The sequence below is a fragment of the Phyllobates terribilis genome, unplaced genomic scaffold (assembly GCF_046119375.1).
Source record: "Phyllobates terribilis strain yellow unplaced genomic scaffold, ASM4611937v1 Scaffold_251__1_contigs__length_2838608, whole genome shotgun sequence".
NCBI lineage: Eukaryota > Metazoa > Chordata > Amphibia > Anura > Dendrobatidae > Phyllobates > Phyllobates terribilis.
Window position 1 is genome coordinate 143,089 of NW_027363011.1, and position 13,696 is coordinate 156,784.

A 13,696-nucleotide genomic window follows, 5' to 3' on the forward strand; every position below is an offset into this window, starting at 1 on the left:
TTAACCAGTTAAATGCCGCTGTCAATCTCTGACAGCGGCATTTAACATCGCCGCGCTGGAAGTGCGGCATTAGCCCCGCCCATCAGTGATGCCGTCACATGATCGCGGGTCACCAATGGGTTGGCATGACAACCTAGGGTCTGCAGCAGACCCCTGTGGTTGTCATGTAAAGATTACTATGAGTGCCGCCCAGTGGTCAGCGCTCATAGCCAGTGAGCATCTCTGCTACATACAGATGATCTGCTCATCGCCTGTATGAAGCAGAGCCGATCAGGCAAGTGCAGCTTCTAGTCTCCCATGGACTATTGAAGCATGCAAAAAATATTAAAAAAATAAAAAAAATATAAAAGTTTAAATCACCCCCCTTTCGCCCCATTAAATATAAAACAATAAAAAAAACACATACACATATTTGGTATAGTCGCATTCAGAATAGCCCGATCTATCAATCTAAAAAAATAATTAATTTGATCGGTAAATGGCGTAACGAGAAAAAAAATTCTAAACTCCAAAATTAAGTTTTTTTGGTCGCCGCAACATTGCAATAAAATGCAATAACAATCGATCAAAACATCGGATCTACCCCAAAATGGTAGATACGGCCCCAGATCATGAAAAATGGAGACGCTACGGGTCTCGGAAAATGGAGACTTTTTTTTAGCAAACTTTGGATTTTTTTTCACCACGTAAATAAAAAAGAACCTATATATGTTTGGTGTCTACGAACTTGTCATGACCTGGAGAATAATAATGGCAGGTCAGTTTTAGCATTCAGTGAATGTGGTAAAAAAAAAACTGTGGTATTGCACTTTTTTTGCAATTTCACCGTAATTGGATTTTTTTCCCCGTTTTCCAGTACATGATATGATAAAACCAGCGATGGCGTGCAAAAGTACAACTTGTCCCACAAAAAATAAGCCCTCACACGACCATATTGACAGAAAAATAAAAACGCTATGGCTCTGGGAACAAGGGGAGCAAAAAACGAAAATGCAAAAATGGAAAATGCTCTGGTCATTAAGGGGTTAATTGCATGATATTTATGCAAGGCCAGTTTACGGGTGAATAAGTTGACATCCTTCGTCCATACAAAGAGATCAAACCTTGGGGTTGGAGTAAATGACAGCCCTTTCCTTAGAAGTCCTATCTGTATGTCACTAAGTGAAAATCTGTAAATTATCATCATTACCGAGAGACCTATTATTACTTTCTATGTCTATTATTTGTTCCCTAAAAAAGGGAAAGTCTGTCCAGTGGCGCCTATTGATGGCATTGTTGTTGCCATAGTCATGGCGGTTGCAGGTAAAGCTGTCGCTACTGACATTTGGGGGACAATTGGTGTTCCCGTTGACATCATATTTCCAAACACAGCAGGTATAGTGGGCTGAGCTTTCCACTCCCTGAGTTACTGGTTCTGTTCTCATAGTGGTTAATGGAGATGAAAATAAGCAGGAGAGGGGGATTCTGGAAAACAATTTTGAATTGTTCCACAAATTGTCCCCCGCAATGATTTAGAGAAGGACAATTTGCTTTGTCTCTGATTCCTTTTATATCGGCTCTTTCTCTTCATTCCTAACCTAAAATCTCCCTGCCCACTGACAGCGCTATCAGACTCCGATAGATCAGTACGCGAAAGGTCAGTAAACCTGGGTCTTGTTGATCTTTGCTCACTACATTTATTTTTCTATACCTCTCCAGTCTCGAAGTCTTTCAGATCTCATATAAACTTCCCATGCTTCCTTTCTTTGATGTCCCTATTAAATATTTCAAGATTTTTTTGTAATTTTAACTCCAAATTCACAAAATCAGGCTGTGAAGCAAACTGTTCAATTTCTCTCATCTCTTTCTCTAATTTTTGATTCATCAGTAACAGGTTCTTCTCATATTCGAGAAGGTGATTAATCATCCGTAAGGAGCTGTCAGGAGATCTTCCCAACCTTTCATAAACGCCTCATCATCTCTATGTGCATCAGGAAGGACTGGGATTCTCACACCCCCATATACGATTCTCCTCTGAAAATAAGTTTCAAAACTCGCAATTTCCCACCATGTCCTTATCTGCTGCTTGTAAGTCCTGTAGATATTATCAGAGGAGCTATTCAAACTCCCTTGTGAAGAAGAACTGTGTAGAAAAAACTTGTGTTGCTTCCATACACCTCGTACATGCGGCTCCGCTCCGTACACCTCGCACACACGCGGCTCCGCTCCGTACACCTCGTACACACGCGGCTCCGCTCCGTACACCTCGTACACACGCGGCTCTGCTCCGTACACCTCGTACACACACGGCTCTGCTCCGTACACCTCGTACACACGCGGCTCCGCTCCGTACACCTCGTACACACGCGGCTCCGCTCCGTACACCTCGTACACACGCGGCTCTGCTACATCCACACTGTAAACCCCTCCTGACCCCACACATAAACTTCAGCTCATCCAGCACCATGACAACCAGCACAGCAGAGTCCTGCATCCACTGAGGCCCCTGATCATGTGACCCCTGACTCCTCCCCTCCTGTGACCTCATCACAGCTCCTGTGCGCACAGAGCAGCCATATATGTGGTGGCGGCTCTGCAGGTGGAGGTATGTGGAGACTCCTCGTTATTCTCTATGCGGATTATTTCTTCCTCTTCCTTCTATATCGCCGCCATACTCCGCAGCACTGTGCACATTATTATCGCACTCACTATAGTCCTTATTCACACCTGCGATTCCTATCTGTGTGTGCAGTGATTGCGGTTTCCTCCTGTCCTCCAGACAGTAATGTCCTCCCCTCTGTACCGGCCACTGTAATAATTCTCCCTTCTCCCCCTGTGACTCCACATGATAATATTCCCCTATTCACCTGCAGCGGCCACAACTCCTCCTGTGTGCCCCATATATCAGTAATGTCCCCTGTGTGCCCCCATATATCAGTAATGTCCCCTGTGTGCCCCCATATATCAGTAATGTCTCCTGTGTGCCCCCATATATTAGTAATGTCCCCTGTGTGCCCCCATATATCAGTAATGTCTCCTGTGTGCCCCCATATATTAGTAATGTCACCTGTGTGCCCCATATATCAGTAATATCCCCTGTGTGCCCCCATATATTAGTAACGTCCCCTGTGTGCCCCCATATATTAGTAATGTCCCCTGTGTGCCCCCATATATTAGTAATGTCCCCTGTGTGCCCCCATATATTAGTAACGTCCCCTGTGTGCCCCCATATATTAGTAACGTCGCCTGTGTGCCCCCATATATTAGTAATGTCGCCTGTGTGCCCCCATATATTAGTAATGTCGCCTGTGTGCCCCCATATATTAGTAATGTCACCTGTGTGCCCCCATATATTAGTAATGTCAGCTGTGTGCCCCCATATATTAGTAATGTCCCCTGTGTGCCCCCATATATCAGTAATGTCCCCTGTGTGCCCCCATATATCAGTAATGTCCCCTGTGTGCCCCCATATATCAGTAATGTCCCCTGTGTGCCCCCATATATCAGTAATGTCCCCTGTGTGCCCCCATATATCAGTAATGTCCCCTGTGTGCCCCCATATATTAGTAATGTCCCCTGTGTGCCCCCATATATTAGTAATGTCCCCTGTGTGCCCCCATATATTAGTAATGTCGCCTGTGTGCCCTCATATATTAGTAATGTCCCCTGTGTGCCCTCATATATTAGTAATGTCCCCTGTGTGCCCCCATATATTAGTAATGTCCCCTGTGTGCACCCATATATTAGTAATGTCCCCTGTGTGCCCCCATATATTAGTAATGTCCCCTGTGTGCCCCCATATATTAGTAATGTCCCCTGTGTGCCCCCATATATTAGTAATGTCCTCCTGTGTGCCCCCCTATATTAGTAATGTCCCCTGTGTGCCCCCCTATATTAGTAATGTCCCCTGTGTGCCCCCCTATATTAGTAATGTCCCCTGTGTGCCCCCCTATATTAGTAATGTCCCCTGTGTGCACCCCTATATTAGTAATGTCGCCTGTGTGCCCCCATATATTAGTAATGTCGCCTGTGTGCCCCCATATATTAGTAATGTCGCCTGTGTGCCCCCATATATTAGTAATGTCGCCTGTGTGCCCCCATATATTAGTAATGTCGCCTGTGTGCCCCCATATATTAGTAATGTCGCCTGTGTGCCCCCATATATTAGTAATGTCCCCTGTGTGCCCCCATATATTAGTAATGTCCCCTGTGTGCCCCCATATATTAGTAATGTCGCCTGTGTGCCCCCATATATTAGTAATGTCGCCTGTGTGCCCCCATATATTAGTAATGTCCTCCTGTGTGCCCCCATATATTAGTAATGTCCTCCTGTGTGCCCCCATATATTAGTAATGTCCCCTGTGTGCCCCCATATATTAGTAATGTCCCCTGTGTGCCCCCATATATTAGTAATGTCCCCTGTGTGCCCCCATATATTAATAATGTCCCCTGTGTGCCCCCATATATTTAGTAATGTCACCTGTGCCCCCATCTATTAGTAATGTCACGGGCCATATACCAGGATGCACTACATGGGACCATTATACTGTGGTGGCACTATATGGGGAAGACATTATACTATAGTTCACTATATGGGGCCATGATACTGTGGGGCACATTATTCTGTGGGCCACTGTATGGGGCCATTATTCTGTGGGCCACTGTATGGGGCCATTAGACTGTGGGCCACTGTATGGGGCCATTAGACACTGGGGCACTATTTGGGGGGGGGCATTAGACACTGGGGCACTATTTGGGGGGGGCATTAGACACTGGGGCACTATATGTCGGGGGCATTAGACACTGGGGCACTATATGGGGGGGTATTATACTATAGTTCACTATATGGGGTCATGATACTGTGGGGCACATTATAGTATGGTGCGCTATATGGGGCCATTAGACACTGGGGCACTGTGTGGGGCCATTATTGTGGGGCACTACATGGGGTTATTATACAGAGGACTTGGTGACTCTGATGAGCGGTGTAGTTACTGAGGTCACTGCTCATCAGAGCCGCCAGGTCTTGTGGAACGCAGTGGGCCCCGGAGTGGCTGCTGCTACGGCCTATAGAGCGTCGTCCTCTGAACAAGGCTCCATAGCCTTTGGATGTTGGATTCGGGGATCGTCATGGGAATGCCATGGACTACGTCGGACCTGCATGTTTTTTTTTTTTTCAAAAATAAATTGGTGAACCAGGAAGAGTGTCGGGGAGTCTTTCTTCAAATAATTTTTTTTTTTATGTCTGTGTATTTTTTTCTCCATTACTAACCCCAGGGCTTAATGCCAAATGTGTTTTTTGACAATTCACAGCTGACATCAACCTCAACTATCATTACCCCGATTGCCACCGCACCAGGGCAATAGAGAAGAGGTGGGCAAAGCGCGTATTTTCAGGCTGGAAAGGGTCAATAACCAGGATCCTTCTGAGCCTGATATCAGCCCGCAGCTGTCTGCTTCACCTTGCCTGGTTATGAAAAATAGTGGGGGACCCCAAGTGTGTTTTTTTTCATTTATTTATTCGGGTAAACACTCTTTAGTGCCACATGAAAGGCACTTAAGTTTATTATATGTAGGGGCTTGTGAAATTATATATAAAAGCATCAAACTTCTGTGTGTGAATCAGACATGAGATCTAACGTGACATAAGATTACAGTCCGGGGAAGACGGGAAACATTCATATAGACGGCCGGTGGAGATGTAGTCAATGATGGACTCTGGCCAAATATCTTTCTAGAGCCGTAGTAGATGATGAACGTGTCGTCCTCATCATGAAGTAGTTATTTCTCATGTTACATGTAATGAATATCTCCTGCAGTATTGCTAATGCCGATTCCAGTGTCGGTAAATGGGACGAGAATTAGCGTTATGGAAGATGAGTCTTTGAGAAACGTGTTCAGCTCCAGACTCCGAGGAAGAAACTGATTTTTGTTTGTGGCCTAAAATATATAGGTTTTATTACTAGATGTAAAGCAGAAAACTAAATACTGTAAAATAATAAATCTCCTCATGTTTCCCTTATTATCTCCAGGATTTTTATGATGTTCCATCGGCTCATTTTCTTCTTGTTCAGGTCAATATCAGATCCTCTCAGTGAAGATCTTCTATGTAAGAGAATTTTCCTGATTCTCCCATCAAAGATGGATATGGATAGAGACAAGATGGCGGAGAGAATATTACACCTCACCCTAGAGATCCTTTTCCGTCTTACTGGAGAGGTGAGAGATTCTGATGACATCACATTACATCATTCTTATCTATGGGAATAACAGATGGACAGAACTGGAAAGGTGAGGACTCTGGAAATGTCTGGAGTGAGATTTATTAATGTGTCTCTCCATAACCAGGATTATACAGTAGTGAAGAAGACCTCTAGTGAGCGCTGTCAGGACCCTGTGTCTGAGGGATGGGGAAGACCCCTGAGCCCAATCACGAGGCCTCCATCTCACCCCCTGATACATGAGGACATCAATGACCAGAAGATCCTAGAGCTCATCTACAAGATGATTGAGCTGCTGACTGGAGAGGTGACACTGCTGGGAATGCTGGGACATTAGACAGTAACGCTATGAAGGGATTGGGGGGATGACGGTATCATTGTATGTGTCAGGTTCCTATAAGGTGTCAGGATGTCGCTGTTTATTTCTCCATGGAGGAGTGGGAGTATATAGAAGAACACAAATATCTGTACAAGGACATCAAGATGGAGGTTCCCCAGCCCCTCACATCACCAGGTAATAGATAGGACTAAATACACACGGCCTATAATTATCTGTATGTAAAGAATGAATTCAGTCCCTGTATGTGTTTCCTCCAGATCTATCCAGTAAGAGGACAACACCAGAGAGATGTCCCCGTCCTCTTCTTCCACAGGACTGTAAACAAGAAGATCCCAGTGTTCCTCGGGATCATCAGGTAGATGGAGAGATGGTGTCATGAGATGTCCCCTATGATGTGTAGACGGCTGTGAAGGTCTTGTGTTCAGTCTTGTTTTATCCACCAGTATTATATGTTTTATACTCGTGTAGTGAGAACGGTGGAGATGTCAGGATTAGAGCTGATCATAGATGTGACTTCTCCATCTGTCTGTGACTTTTACAATATTTGTTTCAGGGTGAAGATCTGACCTATATTAATACTACAGAAACATATGTGAGGAGTGATGAGCGGTGTAAAGAGGAGATTCCTACCGATAACCATCCAGGTGAGTAGTAACCACTAAATGCAGAGAAGTCACCGATTCTCCTCAGTCACCGGCTGTGGCTGCTTTATCGGTGGTGTAGTCCGGCCGTATCACAATCATGTGATCACCATTTTACCTCTTGACCACAACATTCTCCTTCACCCAAAACTGTTCGAATGACTTTGGGCATTGAAAGCCCTTTTCTATAGAATTTACAACCTGGAGGATCCACCTACCCTCTGTTGGCTTCCTAGAATCCTGATATCTTATTGGATGAATCTCCCTTCTCTCCCTTCTGTGCTGCTGAATGTGCTCATATGGTACCTACAAGACCTGGTCCAGTCTTTCTGGCCAAACTTCACTTTTATGATCGACAACATTAAATGTGCAGTGAGGAACAAGTGTGAATTTCTGTACAATAACAACAGAGTTTCCCTTTATCCTGACTTTACACTTTATTTTAAAACCAACTAACTTCATACAGGATTGTGATAGACTACATAAAAAACATTACACCTGTGCCATGATATATCTCTAAGCTGTGCGTGGCTGATGGCTGTAATATACATTTATTCACGCCTGCAGGAGATGTGTTGGCTCGAGCCCTGGTTTCATGGATTCACTCCACGTCATAAATTCCATTATGTTTTCAATCCTAAGGAATTCAGATTACTGCACAATTTTTCCCATGAAATGGGGGCGCTAATACTTTCTCTACTCTTCTGGTCAGGACCCGTAGTAGCTCCAGTGGTCCACCATAAATGAATAAAGTCCGGTTTAGTGTTGGTGTTCTCCCCCCCCCCCCCCCATACATAAAACTTTGTTGGAGATGTAACATTTTTTTATTCCATATCTTTCTTTACAGCTTAATTCTGTGTGATAGTTTGATTGTGGTGGGATCGGCCTGCCTCACTTATGTATGTCTGTAACTCCCTGGTAGTCTTTAAAAAAAAAAAAAAAGGTCTCCATTGCCTCTTCCAAATGCCCTTACGATAGTTTAGATAGCTAAGAGCAACCAAGCCCCATACTCCAATTACCCAGAGAGGTTTCACCACTAGTTACTATTTACTGATGAAGACTGTTGAGTTTGATCATTTCAATAGATGTGTCATTGTCTATACTCACACTTTTTGACTGCACTAGTTAGTGCCCAAAATAGGGATTGCCTTGCCCATCACCCTTTTACCCCTCTACATGGATCTGGACTTGCACCCCTAGGCTTGGGCCATGGTGTTACCTGCTGTTCTTTGGTGTGAGATGGGAAGAAGAATAGTCATGTAGCCAGGTCAGAGCCAAGGGCTGGACAGAACCTGCATCACCCAGAGCTTCTGGTTCTGATGTCTCCTCCATTACCAGCGCCGCCTGCAGAATGAATAAGGTGACAGTGGCAGATGTCGCAGGAGCAGATCCCAGAGAAAATGGGAGATGCCTTTTGCAGAAGCCCTAAAATAACAAAATTGCTGAAAACCAGAGCAGTAGAAATCCACATAAGTGACTCCATTTTGGAAATTATAACCCTCAGTGATATAATCTATAGGAGTAGTGACTATTTTGACTCCACAGGCACTTTCCTGAAATTAGCATGCAGTGGATGTTGGAGAAAGAAAATTGCAAATATACCATTTTATTACCCAACACATAGTGCCCAGATTGTGCTCCAGGAGACATACACCGTAAATTAAGTGGGTTCTTCTCACTATAGTAATGCCGAATACATGGATGATAAATGTGGTTTGGGCGCACTGCAAGGCTCAGAAGCGAGGGGGAGATTTCAATTTGGGAGAGTGGATATTGCTGGATTGGGTTATGGAAGCCATGTTACCTTTCAAGAGCCTTTGAGCCACTAATGGTGTAGAAACCTTTGGTTTTCCACTGACACATGATGTACCTGAGTGGGGACTTGTTTTTTGTGAGATGAGTAGAAGTTTTTATTGGTATTATTTTCGCCTACATAACATTGTTTGGTGGCTTTTTATTCCATATTTGGGAGGCAAAATGAACAAACAGTTGAACACCACGCTCTACTGGTTCATCCTATGAGGTTTTCTATTAGACTGTGAACTGTCATTGTCTTGATGAATAATTCAATATTTTACATAACTTGCCATTTTTACAGACAGTTTAAGTAGAAATGTTCAAAAATATACAATTCAAGGATATTTTATTCTAAAATAATAATTGGTTTTATTCTTGGCAGATGACTGTACCAGGAGTTCAGAAGAACAGCTGACATCTTCAATTTTTAAATCAGATGATCTTGAGATCCCACATGATACAATTGAAGTGAATGCCATTACTCCGGATATACCATCATCCCTTCACAGCAAAGATCTGTCATCTGATCATTTGAAAGAGGCCCTGTCTTCGGATTCATTACCGACTACTAAGGAAAATCAAAGTCACAAAATAAGTATTAAAAAACAAACTGCTTCTAAAGCAAAGAAGCCATTTTCACATTCAGAATGTGGAAATAACTTTCCCCTCAAAAAATCTATTCTTAAACATCAAAAAATTCATACGACAGAGAATAGCTTTGCATGTTCCAAGTGTGGGAAATGTTTTAACCAGAAATCAGATTTCGTTAAGCACCAGAGAATTCACACAGGGGAGAAGCCTTTTTCCTGTTCAGAATATGGGAAATGTTTTAACTCGACAGCACAGCTTAATTACCACCAGAGAACCCACACAGGGGAGAAGCCATTTTCCTGTTCAGAATGTGGGAAAAGTTTTAACTCGACAGCACAGCTTAATTACCACCAGAGAACCCACACAGGGGAGAAGCCATTTTCCTGTTCAGAATGTGGGAAATGTTTTAACCATAAATCAAATTTTGTTACGCACCAGAAAAGTCACACAGGGGAGAAACCATTTTCCTGTTTAGAATGTGGAAAAAGTTTTGTGAGAGAATCATATCTTTTAAGTCACCAAATAATTCACACAGGGGAGAAGCCATTTTCATGTTCAGAATGTGGTAAATGTTTTAACCAGAAATCAGCTTTGGTTAAGCACCAGAAAAGTCACACAGGGGAGAAGCCATTTTCCTGTTCAGAATGTGGGAAATGTTTTAACCATAAATCAAATTTTATTACGCACCAGAAAAGTCACACAGGGGAGAAACCATTTTCCTGTTTAGAATGTGGAAAAAGTTTTGTGAGAGAATCATATCTTTTAAGTCACCAAATAATTCACACAGGGGAGAAGCCATTTTCATGTTCAGAATGTGGGAAATGTTTTAACCATAAATCAAATCTTGTTACGCACCAGAAAAGTCACACAGGGGAGAAACCATTTTCATGTTTGGAATGTGGAAAATGTTTTAAACTGAAAGCGCATCTTAATAGACACCAGAAAATTCACACAGGGGAGAAGCCATTTTCATGTTCATAATGTGGAAAATGTTTTGTGAAGAAAACAAGCCTTCTTAGTCACCAGACAACCCACACAGTGAAGAAGCCTTTTTCATGTAATTAATGTGGGAAATGTTTTACACGGAATCAACTTTTAATAAACATCAGAGAAGTCACACAGGGGAGAAGCCTTTTTCATGTTCAGAATGTTGGAAATGTTTTAACTGAAAATTGTATCTTCTTAAAGGAGTTGTCCACTACTACTGCCAACTCCAGAACCAGGCAGTAAGAACTAACACTGGCATTACATAAGTGTCAGAGGTGAGCTTATATAGCAGTGGCCAACACTGAACAGCTGAGACAATCCAGGTAGGAAAGCTCCGGGAGCGTCAACTGAACAGATTAACCCTTGCACTGCTAGCAAGGAAAAAACTGCACTTTTGAATATGATGGTGAAGTACTTTTAACCAGTGCAGAAGTACATGAAACCAGGCACCGCAGTCTTCTGACCCCTCTCTGTCGCAGTAACCCAGGGACTCTAACTCTGAAATTGCAATCACTATTAAGCCTCAGCCCTAAAGTACACCACATATTTAAGTTCTGCTGGTATTTTTTTGGGAAAAAGGTAACAATTTTAATGGAAGTGGTCATCAGAACATGATACCTGACCAACCTAGGTGGGGGGATGTGTTAGGGGTCCTATTGCCTTACCCTGGGCTGCAGAATTAAGAATCAACCTTGATTCTTGTTTTAATAATAACATGAAGATTTCCAAATTGTGGAGGGACCTTGACCTTTTCTATTCCTGCAAAACACTTCAGATCAGCATTATCATGCATGTGTCTTCTAAGTGGAGAAGCTCCCTTTCCAGTGATTATAGAGCGATAATGTTCGGAAAAAGGTCATATAGTTTTACCTTTGTTATAGAATTTACATGGGGAGATGACGTATACCACATGCTTAGTTCTACATGACACAAAGTCCTTCACATGTCAGGTCAATGGTCCTAAGCGGAAGCTTTTATCTGTGATCTGCAGGTGGCAGAACGAAGTTTCTCTAGCCAGTTACCTGTATTGGGTTCAGTTCTGTTTCTGACTATTAAATCTCCCAGTTTACTACTTCTACATGAAAATAGGAGTTTATTATTGGCTTTCTCGTTTAGCTCTTTGTCACTTTCTATCAGGTGTCCGTTTTGTCTTATAGCTGTATGGATCACCTTATCCATTGCTTTGTGTTTGACAGTTAAAGTTAACCTCTCTACAGTACTCTGCTTTTTCTTATCTTTCTGTTTTAATAAATCTTTTTGATTTTTTTTTTACTGACTCTGTCTGTTCATTTAGTAGGGGTAATGGATAACCTCGACTAAGAAAATTTATGCAGAAGTTACTTTGATTGAGCACTGCGCATGATCAAAGTACGTTCCTGATGCCTGGTGACTCGGACATCAAGTCACCATGGCAACTACCGGGAGCCAGCACAGACAGCGCGAGATGCCGGAGAGAAGATAAGAGGGGCGTGCTTACCTCCCCTTGCTCCCGGAATGCCGTGATCGACTTCAATCGCAGCATTTTGGGGGTTAATGTGCCAGGAGCGGGGAGGCACCGCTCCTGGCACACAGCACCGGCAGCGATCGCCCTGCACAGCTTGTGTGCGTGCGTGATCACATGGTGCGTAATAGCAGTAGTCCAATAGGCTCAGGACACAGGGACGTACCATTGCTGACAATGTTAGAGAGGGGTTTTAATGTACATTCAATTGCCGTTTTTTTTGGGAATTCTATCAATGTTAAAATAAAATTCTCCTGTCATTCAGTGTCATATAAAGTCTTCAGGAATTCACCAGAGTCTTTTAGATATGGTGGAGTATTTGTTAACAATGGTCTCAGCAGCCAGTCGAGATATTTTGACAGTGGTTCCATTTCAGAACCAATCCCTGAGATTATCGGACTGCCAGGAGATGAGGTTAAGGATTTGTGCACTTTGAGTACATAGTACCAGTATTTTTCAACCTTTTTCTGAAAAACATACGGAGTTGAATTTCATATTTATTAGTAGGATCATCCGGCAAAAGAACATATGTGGAGTCATCCATTAATTGTCTGTGTGCCTCTGAGATATACCATATGATGCCCTGGTATGGGGGAGGTCTGCTGCTGACACTGTTATAGGGTTAATGTACCCCAATTCTATACTAATATCCCCCATCCTGATATATATATGTCCCCATCCAGACATATATGATTCCCATGTTGGTATATATGGTCCCCCATCCAGGTATACACACACAGCTCCGCTCCAGAGCTCCTCTTGCTCGCGCGGCTCCGCTCCGTACGCCTCGTACCCGCGCGGCTCCGCTCCGTACGCCTCGTACCCGCGCGGCTCCGCTCCGTACGCCTCGTACCCGCGCGGCTCCGCTCCGTACGCCTCGTACCCGCGCGGCTCCGCTCCGTACGCCTCGTACCCGCGCGGCTCCGCTCCGTACGCCTCGTACCCGCGCGGCTCCGCTCCGTACGCCTCGTACCCGCGCGGCTCCGCTCCGTACGCCTCGTACCCGCGCGGCTCCGCTCCGTACGCCTCGTACCCGCGCGGCTCCGCTCCGTACGCCTCGTACCCGCGCGGCTCCGCTCCGTACGCCTCGTACCCGCGCGGCTCCGCTCCGTACGCCTCGTACCCGCGCGGCTCCGCTCCGTACGCCCCGTACCCGCGCGGCTCCGCTCCGTACGCCCCGTACCCACACGGCTCCGCTCCGTACACCTCGTACACACGGCTCCGCTCCGTACACCTCGTACACACGGCTCCGCTCCGTACACCTCGTACACACGCGGCTCTGCTCCGTACACCTCGTACACACGCGGCTCCTCTCCGTACACCTCGTACACACGCGCGGCTCTGCTACATCCACACTGTAAACCCCTCCTGACCCCACACATAAACTTCAGCTCATCCAGCACCATGACAACCAGCACAGCAGAGTCCTGCATCCACTGAGGCCCCTGATCATGTGACCCCTGACTCCTCCCCTCCTGTGACCTCATCACAGCTCCTGTGCGCACAGAGCAGCCATATATGTGGTGGCGGCTCTGCAGGTGGAGGTATGTGGAGATTCCCTGTTAGTCTCTATTATTTCTTCCTCTTCCTTCTATGTCGCCTCCATACTCCGCAGTGCTGTACACACATTATTATCACC

The 13,696-nt window shown here is 44.6% G+C and overlaps 1 protein-coding gene across 2 annotated transcripts; it reads left to right on the forward strand.

Annotated features, from left to right (window-relative positions):
• Window positions 1–2,523: 2,523 nt before the first annotated feature.
• Window positions 2,524–11,822, forward strand: LOC141218934 (uncharacterized). Of its 2 annotated transcripts, XM_073665988.1 has the most exons (7): window positions 2,524–2,584; window positions 6,054–6,198; window positions 6,328–6,507; window positions 6,591–6,714; window positions 6,798–6,895; window positions 7,094–7,184; window positions 9,361–11,822. In XM_073665988.1, exons 1-7 carry the CDS (start codon window positions 2,559–2,561, stop codon window positions 10,548–10,550), a joined length of 1,854 nt encoding a protein of 617 aa, XP_073522089.1. In that variant the 5' UTR covers window positions 2,524–2,558; the 3' UTR covers window positions 10,551–11,822. The 2 variants fall into 2 exon arrangements, with proteins under 2 accessions (XP_073522089.1, XP_073522088.1); XM_073665987.1 differs by lacking the exon at window positions 2,524–2,584 and having other exon boundaries at window positions 5,995–6,198.
• Window positions 11,823–13,696: the final 1,874 nt, after the last annotated feature.